General features: G+C 44.3%; 1 protein-coding gene across 9 annotated transcripts in view; it reads right to left on the reverse strand.

The window, feature by feature from the left end:
- Positions 1–13,573, reverse strand: part of RBFOX2 (RNA binding fox-1 homolog 2) — a 174,434-nt gene that overhangs the window by 132,794 nt on the left and 28,067 nt on the right. For all 9 annotated transcript variants that reach the window (XM_040594622.1, XM_040594624.1, XM_040594621.1 and 6 more), the window contains exon 2: positions 4,288–4,338. In XM_040594622.1, coding sequence (XP_040450556.1) covers positions 4,288–4,338 — 51 coding nt within the window. The remainder of the gene's footprint in view (positions 1–4,287; positions 4,339–13,573) is intronic.

The raw sequence follows: 13,573 nt of genomic DNA on the forward strand, positions 1-13,573 counted from the left end.
AGAGGCAGGCCACCAACTAGAGCAGCAGTGCTCTGCAGCCAGCTCCAACAGGAAGCCCAGTGACCTGCCGTCCTGCCTCCCCATGGGAGTTCATGCACACCCTTCACATCTCAGGATGAAGGACTTCCTTGCCGAACACCCCACATCAGGAGGGACTGGGCAAAGAAAACAAACAGAGGGAGAAAAAGGAACAGGGGAGGCTTCCTGTTCTCACAGACTGCCACCACCACTGTTCAGTTCACCCAGACCAGCTTGCTGCCCCAGGGAGGGGAATGCACACAGCTGCCTGCTGCTTGTGATGCCCCAACAGATATTCCAAAGCAGTAAGTGAGTAAAGACCCAGGGGAGCAGAATGACAATCGGAGAGGATTTAACAGCATTTCACCTTAAGCTTGAACTCATACTGAGGGGATAGTGATAAAGCTATTCCTAGCAGTTGCCATGGGCACCCACAATACCTTGGGCTGCAGTCTCATCTACATACACGAGAACAACAAGTCAGGCCTGGGTGAGCGCTCAGAGGGAAAACCAGCCACCGAAATTAAGCTGTTGAAAGAAGTGTCACTTGTGATAGGTAACGATGTTTCCACCACATTAGTACCAAGCCAATGGCTCAGTTTGATTTAAGAATTGTACACACAGAAGTACAAGCTTTTAAAAAAGGCTTCAAACCAATATCCTAACCCGTTGTGATAGCTGAGGATCACTTTCCATAACAAAAGAGGTGTAATAACTCTAACATCCTGACCCAGTTCTGGTGTGTGTAATTATCTCCTGCTTCCACAAACCTCCCTCCTCCTCTCTTCCCTTCAGTGGCAGTTAAACAAGGTGTTCTTGCTCATTTTGCTTCCTGTTGGGGAACAAAATTATTCTGTGCAGCTGCCAAATTCTGCCACAGAAGTGCCAGCATTCAGCACTCAAATTTCAGATATCATGTCTAATACATTTAGACATGAAAAGCACTAGAGCAATAATATGACATAGGCCTTGGCTATATATAAAATGAGCTGGCATCGTTAGCATGAAATAGCTTTCTGGAAGCTGAGTATTTATTCCTGACAAGTTTGTCTAAATGTAAAAGTTAAATCAGTATAGCCGCACCAGTCATTTTCCACGTTGAGACCAACTCATAGTACCTCAGAGCTGTTTGTCACAGCTTGGGAAATGAAGCAAGGAAGTCTTGGTTCACTGCATTTTAGGCAGGCACTCATGTTATGAAAAAAGAAACACCATTTTGTTGGCCGGCCCAGCAGAAAGATAAAAACCTGAACAGCCCCCAGAGAATAAACTCTCCTCACCGGAAGACTTGGTTCTCATCTCAGTTAACAATGTTACACTAAAACTTTCCCTTATTTTCCTTTTACTGAAGACTTCACCCCTGCCATCAGCCTCGCTCTGGGGAAAAGGAGGAGCATCCTGCCATTCCTGTACGTGCATTAGACATCCACAGAGCAAACCCTGAATTCTTAACAGTCCCAGAGAGCTCACCAGCTCCTTACATGGCTGTAACGTAGACCTAGTAGAGCAACGCTTCAGCAGTGGAAAGCCTTCTCTTTTTAGGCAAACTTACACTGTAATGATTTAGCACACATGCTCCACCAGGCCTTGTCACCACAAAAAGTCCAATAAGCCAGCACTCTGGCAAGGCAGGTGAGGGACAAGGGGGCTACATGACACCCCCAAAGCTCTGGGTCATCATAAAGCAAGCATACAATACCAGAATAAGAGGAACATGGCCTTGAGAAACGCATCTCATTTGCCTCAGTGCTGCTGCCTATGTGTGATGTTGACAGAATACTTAAATATTTGGAAAAGGATACAAAATAAACTTCGTACTGTAGACCTAAGCATTCCCAAATGGCCAAAGTAAGGACTCAAACCAATCACGTATTTCCATTGGCAGGAAGAAAAACTACAATAATCTGGAACATCTGGGTATGATTTAACCACTAGAGGGTGTAAAAACAGCACAGTGAAAAGTTTGCCGCCAGCAATTAACAGCATTTAGAGCTTGAAGGAGCAAAGACCTACAAACAAGTGAAGGAGTAGGACGTTACATAAAGTGAAAGAAAGGGTAAGTTATTTCCACAGAATTTCTAGCAGGCCTACTGTCATCACATGATAAGAAGCCCTAAAAATAAAACTCCGCTTTGCTACTTCTGCTAAAGGAAAATACCGTGCTTTTAAAAAGCACAGCACAAGTATTTACAGCAAAGAACTGCAATGGGAAAGAGCAAGATATAGACTTCCACTCACTAGCTTAAATCCAGCTCCTAATCTAAGGAAATCTGACACAATTGCTCCTGCATCTCATGATCACTTTGTTACAAGGTCAGGATCCCTGCACATATTCCTGCACCACTTCCTTCCTCCTTCCCCAGTGCAGAATGGCAGGTGATGGATCAGCCACTGCTGTCTCTCCCACACCAGCCCCAGTCTGTAGCAACAGAAAACTTCTTTCTCTGTTGCTATCATGTCAGAGGTTCCCAATCAGATTAGCTAAAAGCCTTGAAACCTCATTAGTGAAAACCAGACCTGAATTTAAGCCACTTCAGGGCCTAAAGCAAGACAGAAGGACAAACACCACACATGAAGATGTTACCAAGAGCAGGGGAAGAAAAAAAAGAAGGAGAAAAAAAAAAAACAGCCAAAAAAAATATTTTTACAAGTATTTGCTAAAATGAAAACACCTCAGTTAAACTGAAGCTGTTTATCCACTAGGAAATTTCCATAAAGCTACCTGCCATCTGAAATACATATGCACACTTGATAACACACATTACTTCCTATGCTCACCCATACAGAGCCCTCCAGGGCTACCCAGGCTGTAATTCTCATTTCACACCCTGGCTGCTGTAGAGCTTCCTGTGCCCCACTCCGCTGATCTGGTGACCTGCCAGCAACAGCAGTTCTGGACTTCCAAATCAGAAGAGTTAAGGGATGAGAAAGAGAAAACCTGTGAATCAAGACATACTGGTAGTCACTGAAATGATCCTGAAGACACCCTAAATGGGTAGGTACAGTGAAGCACAAAATAGGGTGCAGAGGGTACCACCGGAATGGAAAAGCTGAAAGCAGATATGAACGACCTTAAGGATCTGGGACCAGCTCTGCCTCTCAACCTAGCACACCTTACTTAGCCTGGATAGAGTAGGAACACAACTCTCCCAGCATACCAGCATGTAATATTTATTTGTGCTAGTTAACAGTTTAATATATCCCAGCAGACATTCTGAATAATTTCCTCCTATACGGAAATTCATACACACATTACAAGCACCAAAGATTCAAGCTCTTCAACTGCTGAGGCTGCACTACACTGCACTTCCTTCAAAAAAACATCTCCTGTTAAAGCTGTTGCTACATACACCCAGGCCTCATCAAGATATGATGAAAATTTTCTTTATATAGCAGTACCTCAGAGTATTAAAGAATTTGAGTTTGGTTTTGTTATTTGCTCATTACTGAGATGTGCTGCATTATTGATTTTCCGTGCATATTAATTTCCTCTTACACTGGTTCATACTCTGCTTTGCAATACCACTGCAGAACACTGAAAAACACTATTCTAAGAAGGGAGATTTAGCATGTGACAGTTGTATCTTACAACCCATTAAATTTCATTTGTTCCAAAGCATCTCCTCCTTCCGTTGTGCAAATTCATCAAACTGGGATTTCTCTGTCTTCTGCTAGAAGGCAAGAGAATGCTTACAGATGCAATGCACTGAACAGTATAATTTTTACTGCTGTAGAAGGAGAACATCCTGAATAAGAGCAAGGGGCAGGGAGGGGTCCCTGCAGGACAGGAAGACAAGACAAGTTCATAAATACTAGAAACAACGCAATGGGACGTGCCAGTCCCTACTCTACTAGCAAAGCAGACTTTCACAACAACTCAGTGTTGTTTTGCTCCCCAGATGCTAGAATTATAGCAATAAGTATAAAACAGAGCCGTGTGTGCGCTGGCACTGAACATCTACATTCATTAACACTGAGGAGATACAGTGGGAGCTTAGGACAGGGATTTTAAGTTACAATGTTTTTAAGAATAAAGAATTTCCTGAGCCATGGGTAATGTGGATCTTGTTTAACCCCTTACCAGGCACACTGCCACATACTGCTGGAGGCCATAAAAAACATTCAGTTTACCACATATATCTCCACAAGCATTCCGCAATAGAAAAAAACAATTTCCACTCCATAACAAGACAGCCAGGAAGCTGTCGGACAAAACATCCGTAAGTGTAGAGACGTGCGTATACACATTTACTGCAATCAGACTCTTACTTGATTGTCTCTTGCTGGGTATCCATGATAACCTGAAGTCAGAGGCTCGTTCTGCAAGACAAGAAAAAGAGTGAATGTAGGAGTTACAAGGCATAGAAACCAAGGAATTAGGCATCTGTCTTAACTCAGCCAAAAACAAGAACCTGCATGAAATGGGGGAAGATTGAGCTAAGATTAAAGTATTCTGCTAACTTCCTATTTTCCATGTAAGCCAATATACCTAAAATTCATTTTCAACTGCATATGCCAAATTGTGCAGAAGGAAAAGACAAAAAAAATTCAAAACCATAAAGTAAGCATAAATTAATCCTACCTTACCCTCTAATTTCAGTTGTGCATAATTTTTGTTAATTTTCCAAAGAATTTTTATACGCAAACTTTATTTAGTACCACAAAAACTGAATAAAACAGAACATAAAATTACAGAAGCTACTGCCCACCTTGCCCTGTCTTGAAGGAATGTTCCCCTAAATATTAGCCATTAAAGTGTTGATTTTCTCCTTTTCAAAACTATACTACTAATAGTTTAACAAGAACTTAAAAAGCAGTCAGTGTATCTTCAAACACCCTGGTAAACCTGAGCAATACCTCACACACTCCCAACAGGACGTCAAACCTGCAGACTTTCTTCCTTCACCCCCAGAAGGGACCCTGAGCCTACACGTTTTGTGTTATTGGCAGCCCCATCACCCTGCTCTGTGGGAAAACATGAACATCCAACACTTCTGGAATTTCTCTGTAAAACTCCCAGACTCGTCTCTATTTTAGCAGTGTAGCAAGGATTAAGATAACATACTTCACAATGCTTCCTAAGTGTTTATTTATGTTTCTTAATTTATTTTCTGTTACTCTCCGTCCAACACCTCCTATGTGAAATGAGGAGAGGGCACTCACAAGAAGTGTCCCACACGTGCATCTTTGTCTGGGTGGAGGATAAACTAAACTAGACAAAGCGCATACCAATTCCAGCCTGGTACCCCTGTGCATTCACAAGCAACTCCCGGCAGAATACTAGGGGGAAAGGAGGCAGCCACCCTCCACAAACAGTTTGTAAGTCCGTTCCTATCTCTTGTTATGACTTGTGAGGAGGAACTCCTAACTCTGCCCTCACTTTCTCCAGCAGCACTTGGGGGACGACATGGGGGTGGGGGCCAGACAGAGGCCCAAGGGGAAGACCCTGACAAAACACAGCAAAACAATTCCAATTTGTCAAAAGCAACAATAATCTGGGCATGTAGCTGACAGAGATGTATGACTGCTGTCAGGAAGAGGTTTTGTTGAGATGCTTTCGGTTTTGTGCTGGGATATTTGGGTTAAACAGGCCAGCTCCTACCAGAAAGAGCTCTTCTGCCCTAACATAGGGCATGTGGCCGCTGGCACAATTTCACAGTTTACACAAGACACTTACACACGACTTCCACTAAAAAGCAAGACGCTAATATTTCAATACAGGGACTAGCAATGCTATTTTAAGTTTATATTCATCCTCCCTCTCTTCCTTTTTACCTCAAACCTGCCCAGGGGATTCTCCATGGAAACTTGCCAGGAAACATCCAGCCTCTCTCCTCAGGCTCTCACGCTAAAGCTACAGCAGCACGCACAGTGTGAGAGCTTCAAGGACAACAAAACTTGTGGCTGCCAGTTTTCAGGGATTAACAGTAATTAATTAGGTTGACCACCCTGCGAGTACATTCTTCTCAAATACTAATAACCAGCAAGCAGGTAAAGCACAAACCCCCACAAATAATACAGAAACAAAAGAGAAGACACAGAAGTTGGAAGAAGCAAGTGGAGACTGCCAGCCACAGCACCACCCAAAGCTTTTGTGTTTTAACTGTGAACTTCATTAACAACCAAGCAACGTCACGATGAAGACACACAGCTAAGTATTTTTCTCCCCCAATGTAAGCAGACGTTGTAAGTACTGTGATTCTCACACACACTGCAGTTTACCAACTTAGATAAAAGTGCCATAAATGTCCACCTTATATCAGGAGATATGGTCTTCTCCTGAAAGACCATTCCAGGTATGCTTAATAGTACTTGTGTACACACACCTGCTAGGTCAAACACACTTGTGTACCAGTCTCTCTCAGCACCTTGGAAACCAGAAAGATTTCCAAAGGGAGAATAAGGAATAAATGGAGAAGTTGCCCCTACAGATACCAAAGATAAGGGCAGTGAACACAAGCAGAAAGTTATAATGAAGAAAGGGAAAAGAACCCGTTATTTTGAACATGATGTTCTTCACATCAGGGACTAACAAAAGGGACTGTCACCACAGAGCTGTGACAGAAAAGAGACAAAACTGAACTTTGTGGGATTTCCTGAAGTCAAAGGACATGGATGCCCAGAAAACACCTCTAGAAACAGTTTTTATAAGTAGAAGCAAATCATTAGAGTGTAAAAAGGAAGAAAAAAAGACAATGACAAAGATCTGAGGGCAGTCTACAGTACATAAGAGGTCAGAAAGAAACAAGAAAAACTAAGTGGAAGGGAAAAAAAACAACCAAAAAACAGCCAGCAGTCTCCACGCTGTTTTTTGAAAAACAAACCTCCCACATCAGACTAAAAATGTTTGAGGGATATGGTTGTATCAGAAGGTGAAAGAAGAGGTGAAAGTAGATTACATTAGGAAAGCAAGAATTTGGAGAAAGCAGAGGTTACACAGAGGGTAGCAGCTGGAGCGTTAAGGTCACAAAAAGGCCAAAGATATCTCTGTTGTTCATACATCGATGCTACCACCAAGTACTGAACTCTGCAAAATCCCTGCTGTGCGTATCATTGCTCTAATTGAACTTCACTCTCCAAGAGAAGGAAGGAAGCGCCTAGGGAAACCGTCTCCCGCCAATAATCTCCAGTGCTGCCAATTTTACAGGTCACTAATGGTGAATCCAGGGCCTGCTGCACGATTATTCCATACGGAGTTTGCTTTTGTTGAAAACTAAACAGAGCAAGAAGTGAAAGTGTTAAACTCCTGCAACTGGAACAGGACAGTCCAGCAACATCCAGACAGAAAGCCTCCGCTAGTTAGCAGGCAACCTAAGGCACCAGAGGCTGGGGATACAGCTCAATCGCCTCCTCTGACTGCACATGCACAAAACTAATCTCACAAAATGGAAGCAAAAAGAGAGAGGGGGAAGGTTTGATTCTGATAAATACCCTGCCCACAAATATGGAGGGACCCTACCTTCTGGCAGCAGCCTGGTGGGAGAGGGAATCCCCAGATAACTCCATCTCTCTCACAGCTCCCTCCTGCCAATTACATTTCTCTTATGATACCAACGTGCAACCAGACATTCGTAAAGAAATTGAGTTAGGCAGCGCTAGCCTGTGAAATCAAATCAAACTGACACTGGGATGTTTCATTACTTTGTTTACCACTGACAGGCATTTCTCAGGTACTTGTGACTTGCTTTAGAGTGGGGAGAAAAACACCAGAAGCTAATACAGTACACCAGCTTTCTGCAACACATACTGTGATTTTATTCCAACCATATCCATGATCTCATACATGGGCTTCCACACTTCCATAAGATGTGTGAGCATAGTGGTTGTACTCCACTAACAGTCTCTGTGCTGGCCAACTGGATTTCACAGGATGAAAATCACAAGTCAGTCAGATCCTCTAAGACTTTAACCCTGCTTTCCCTTTACCTCAAATTTCCCTCCTCCTTTAATTTCCCAGGCTTGCTAACACAAGTTCTTCTATTGGCCTGCCACAAACTGCAAGGTACTGTCTCAGGTTTACAAGATAAACACAGTACAGCCATTTGCAGATGACTGAAGAGCAAAGGAGGCACTCCTGCACTAGCAGAACAGCCAGGCCTTGGGGTTGTCAGGTTTTTTGACACCTCTCAACTTGATAAATTTTAGAAGTTGCTGAATTAAACACATCTTGAAAACATGAGGAATTGTCGATAAACCAGAACACCAGTAAAAAGTGATCAGCTCTGCAGGTGCTATTGACTTTTGAAAGGTCACAGATGACTGGAGTAGAGTCAGCCCTCTAGAGGAAATGTCACACCTGTAACACCTAATGGAAGGTCTGAAAGGCCTCTTACCCTTTCCTTAAAAATTAAACTAAATTTTACCTTAAAGAGGCAATAATTCTCTTTGACCTAACTTGACCCTGGAACAAATCAATTTTACATCAGGGACTCGCCATTTTGCCAGATGCAGCAATCAGTGAGGCCTGATTAGCAATTGTTTCTTGACAGCCAAACTAAACCCAAAACCTGCAGACTACAACTCTGCTGGTAGGAACTGTTACCTTAGTGAGTTCATCCATATTTCTGCAGCCAGAGAATCAATTCCTGCTGAATGTAAGCTTCAATTTGAAGCATTAAGTCCTTTCAGTTGCAAAGATAACCTCAGAAACATGACCAAGCAATCTCTTCCCTGGATCTGTGGCACGCCTGCTTTCCTGACAATGCTGGGAAAAGTGAAGTTAATGCAATTCCTTCGAGTTTCACAACTACCACCTTCCAGATCTGAACAACAGCAGCAAAACCAACAGAACATTTCATCTACCTCTCCTCTGACTACCCCAAGATCTACTGGTAGCGCAGCTGCCTGGTGGCTTGGACAGAAGTGGCAAAGGCTCTGGAAAGCCAGAAACCCCTGGACTACACAGAGCAATGAAATAAAGGCAACAAGAAATTACTTGTTCCTCCTGAAAGCAAAATGAGATTTTGAAGTGAGATACCACAAGCTACGCATTTATCAGACTTGTGTTAGACAAACAGAAGCTGGAGAAAAAAAAAAAAAAAAAAAACTAGAAGGGAAAAAAACAGGGGAAAAAAAGGCTGAAAACACTGGCAACAAAGCTATTAATCTGAAAGTGACAGTTGCGAAAAAGCAAAGCTCGCAAGCCAGACAGAAATCCGAGCACTGTTCACTACAGCCCAGTGATTTCACCATCTTTTTTGCTTTTTCTTGCATGGCAGAAAAGACAGAAACCCTGTGCTGGGGGAGGTAGGGGTCTTGAAAAAGGCTTTTTAGTACTTTTGTTAGTACTCTGCCACAGTTAAACTGTAAATGACTTGACCTTAACAGTTACCAAGAAAATATGTAATTCTTCATCAGACCCTTATTGCAAATCCAAATTATTGCATACAAACAAAAAGGAAACACCCATTTCTTTGTCCAAGCATATCTAATGCCTTCAGTCTGCCTTGTCAATTGTGTGTGCCATCTCCCTAACCCAAACTGTCTGTGGATAAAATTAATGAGAAAAGTAGCATCTAAGGGTGAATTACCAATTATTAATGAAAAATTGAACTAAAGTAGTTTTTAAGCGGATCTTAATGTCACCCATCTCCCTCGATACTTACCCTAATTTGATATATAGCTCTTGCTAATCACTCTGCAGTTCCAATAACTGCATCTATAGTGTGGGATGCTTCCCCTTCAGCTGTCTTCACTTTCAATTAAACTTGCTTCTCAGCTTTGGCCCATTTCCAGACACAGAGACATCATCTAGCAAAGGACTTCCATTTATTTGCTTCCTTGTTAGTATCCTGACATCAACAGTTTGTATGATTTTCTGGATGAAAGTACAGGACTTATATTTTATTCCTTACCCACCCCTTGTACACTTTCCTTACCCCTTGTACACTTTCTTTAAAGTGTACAAGGGGACTAAAAGCCCGAGTGTTTGATGAAAGGTGCCACACCAAGTACACTGTGCTGCTGCTGCCCTTGATGGCCGGGAAGACACAGGCCAGCTAGCACAGCCCTGGCTTCCCAGGCCCACCCAAATGACTGCAGCCACTTCTTGAGGGACAGAAAACCAGCGGTGCCACCGCCCGTGCAGCACACTGGCCGCAGGGGACTGATGCTGGCAGCTGCACCCATGGGAGCACGCAAGCGCCCACTGGCTCCCCCGCCCCAGGGCCTGGAGGCCAGGGCCTAGCGGAGGCTGGGATGGAGGCCCATCCGGCCCCTCTTCCTTCCTGGAATTCTGGCCCTGTTGCTGCAGCAACGGCGGCCTCTGGCCTGGCCCCCCCACCCCGCTCCAGGTTTCCCCTTCTCCTAAAAATATCTTTTTTCAGCAGGAGCCGGCAGGACACCAGAAGCGTGGTACAGGAGAGCTCCTGTGCTGGGCCCCTGCCGCCCCACCGGGCTCCAGATCTCCCAAGGGGACAGCCGATGGCATGGCGTTCCTACCTCTGGCCTCTCACCCGCTTCAGCCCCCCAGCACAAGGGGGTCCCTGCCCTGGGCGCCCACACCAGCCTCAAGGCTTCTCAAACCCATGTCTCTCCCACCCAGACACCCTCCCCTGCAGCGGGGACACGGCAGCCCACAGCCCCCGGCAGCCCTGAACCCACTGCGGGGCCCGCAGGCCCAGCTGGAGGGAGGCCAGGCCCGCCAGAGTCTCCCTGGGCGGGAAGCCCAGTGACACAGTAAAGATGAGAAAGGAAGGTGATGTCAGATTAATAAAAATAGCCTTCTGCCCCAACCAGAGTTTGAACAGTTCGGAGCAACTAACCAGGCAAGCCCATGACCTGACCAGCAAGACAGAACAGGGCGACTTTGGGGGCGGCTGCATCCCTGTTAAACAGAGCCCCAGAGAAGCTGCCCGAACATGTCAGCGTGATTTCCTGTATTTGAGATACATATTTTCTTAACCACAACCTCCTGGCACTTCTGTTCCACAAAACCCTATACATACTACAGGAACAGTAACTGTTTGGTATAGCAGAAGGGAATACACATAAATGTACCTCTGACCAAACCACACAGAAAGATGGTATTTAAGCTTCCAGGTCTGTTAAAAATTTCAGTATGCTAAAAGTTTACAAGTGCACACTCAGGTTTTAAGCTGATAGCATCCGTATGAAGTTAGAATACGGACGTCTAATTTTGCAGAGAGAAGGGGGACTTTCATACACAGAAAGCACTTCCACAGCTAAAATGGAACAGCTAAAAAAAACCAACTCTGTAAAATACTTTGATAACAATGCAGATTCTTCCCTGACCTTTCTTTCTTTCCTTTTTTTTTTTTTTTTTTTTTTTTTTTTTTTAATAATGAAAGTAGCTTTCTGGAGATCAGAAGCAGCTTTCCAACAACTGAGTTTTTAATTTTCGAGACCAACCAAGAGGTGTTTTCAGCTTCCAAAAGATATGAGATTTCATTATTTTAGTGTTATTTCAATGTGCAAAACACACTTTTTTTTTTTTTTTTTTAACTACATACAGCACCATCCTCTTTATGCTCTGGGCATAAAGGAAATACAGCCTGCTTCTGCTGGTCTGTGACCTATGTTGGCAACAATAGATCCAGTGTGAGTTAAAGCCTCTGGGAATACTGTGCACAGTGTGACGTCTATGATCCATCAAATGCAAGGACACTCTGCATGCACAGAAGTCAATAGCACAGAATATTGATTTCCCTCCTCTTTTACTACGCAGAAGCATTTTTAAATGGCAGCTCATCTTCACTTCTACACTTCCTCAACAGGAACAGGACAGGGCTCATAACAAGGCTTTAAAATCCAGCACTGGGGGCACCTTTGGATCCCATAATTGTTGTATGGGGCTAAGGAAGCATTTCCCACATAATTCATGCTAAGCCACTCATTACAGGGCAACATGCTCACGGCATGAAAATCTGGCTTGCTCAAACATGACAGCTACAAGCTTTTGCAAGGTGAAGAGGACTATGGAGGTTTGTCTTAGTAGATGGCTTCATTACTTCTGCTTTCTAAAAAAACAGGATGGAGAACACAGGAGAGAACAAGATGAGGGAGATGACAGACCTCAGATCCATAAGGGAAGTCAGTTGATCACAAGCTTCTTGGCTGATTTTACTGACACTCAGAAGCTGTTGTTCAAAGGCTAAAAGGAGAGTACTCCTACTTTCCAGAATGAAATAATATGTTACATTACCTGCAGAAGAGAAGGCTGAAACTTACTTCTTGGTTGGGTGTGAAGAGGCTGCGATATAAAATTGAACCTGCCTTGCTTTTAGGGAAACTGGCACACAAAAAAATAGAGGCACAACAGTACATGACTCAGACGAAATCATGCTATATACCAACTGCTGCTGGCAGATAGGTGCAGGAGAAATTTTCTGTGCCCTGGACATGCTGGCCTGATTGCATAAGCTGCCCTAGATAGTTGGAGAAATTATTTTCCCAAGTTTGCATTACAAACCAGCTTCCCTTTCCCCAAAGACATAATTTCATCAAGCAGCCTAGCCAAATGCAGTTTCATATCCGGGGCACTCCAAGTGCCCACAGCCAGCCTGAGAAAGGAGAGAAAGCAGGCAGGCTGACGGGCCAGACCTATAATGACAAAGGGTTAAAAAGTCTGGAGAATGGAGAAAGCACAGGGCTTGGGGCACAGGGTGAAGAAAAGGCAGGCTTCAGGAGCCCCTCGGCAGCCAGGGCTGTTTCTGATTAAGCCTGCAGGATTGTGGAGCTGCACAGGAAGCGCCGGGGGGGCTAGGGGTCTCGGCCACCGCCATCCCAAACATACTAGAAATCTTTGTGTTCCAGCAGCACCATCTGGAAACAGTTAGCCAGAAACAACTCCCAGGCCTTCCCTCCCGAAATTTAAAAAATAAAAAAAAATAAAAAAAATTCCATTCTTAAGACCGTTAACCCTGGCCTCTTCATCCCCCTCCTGGAAAGCTGCTCTCCCTGCAACAGTGGGAAACAAAAGGGCATCTATAAAAGGGAATGAACCCCCCTCAAGTGCTGCAAGGGCAATGTGCACAGTGTGGGAGCTCCCTCTGCTCACTGGGGGCACCCCAAAGTAGCACCACAAGGGACAGAGAAAAAACAAACCCTCCGTCTCCTGGGCAGCACAATGCTTCAGAAGCAGCCATGGTGAAAGAGCATCCAGGGCACTACCTGCACCTAGTAAGACCAACGTGGGGAAAACATGGACCATGAGCCACTCTGCAGCTAGAATATTCCCAAATGGGAGTCACGCATGTTGAGGGTTCACCCTGAATTCTGGCCCTGTGGAAGCTCTCACTTCTTGTGCTATAAACGAGCACATGTATGTGAGAGAAACCACTCCAGCAAAGATTAATATTCCAGACACATGCAAGAGATTTAATTCTGTTCTTAAGAGGACAGAAAGACAGTGATGCAAAGCACATCATCGTGGCAATGCTCCCCTGCTGCCTCGGAGGTAGCAAGAATCAGAAGGGTGACAGACTGATGCAGCCATTTCCAATCCCTGAAAGGGCTCCTTCTGATAAAGGGCTAGTACAGCCCATTAGTGCCTCAGCACATGTCCTGGAGACAAAGAGGGTGTCTGTCTCCAAAA

This window comes from Falco naumanni, chromosome 5 (genome assembly GCF_017639655.2).
Source record: "Falco naumanni isolate bFalNau1 chromosome 5, bFalNau1.pat, whole genome shotgun sequence".
In the NCBI taxonomy this organism is placed as follows: domain Eukaryota; kingdom Metazoa; phylum Chordata; class Aves; order Falconiformes; family Falconidae; genus Falco; species Falco naumanni.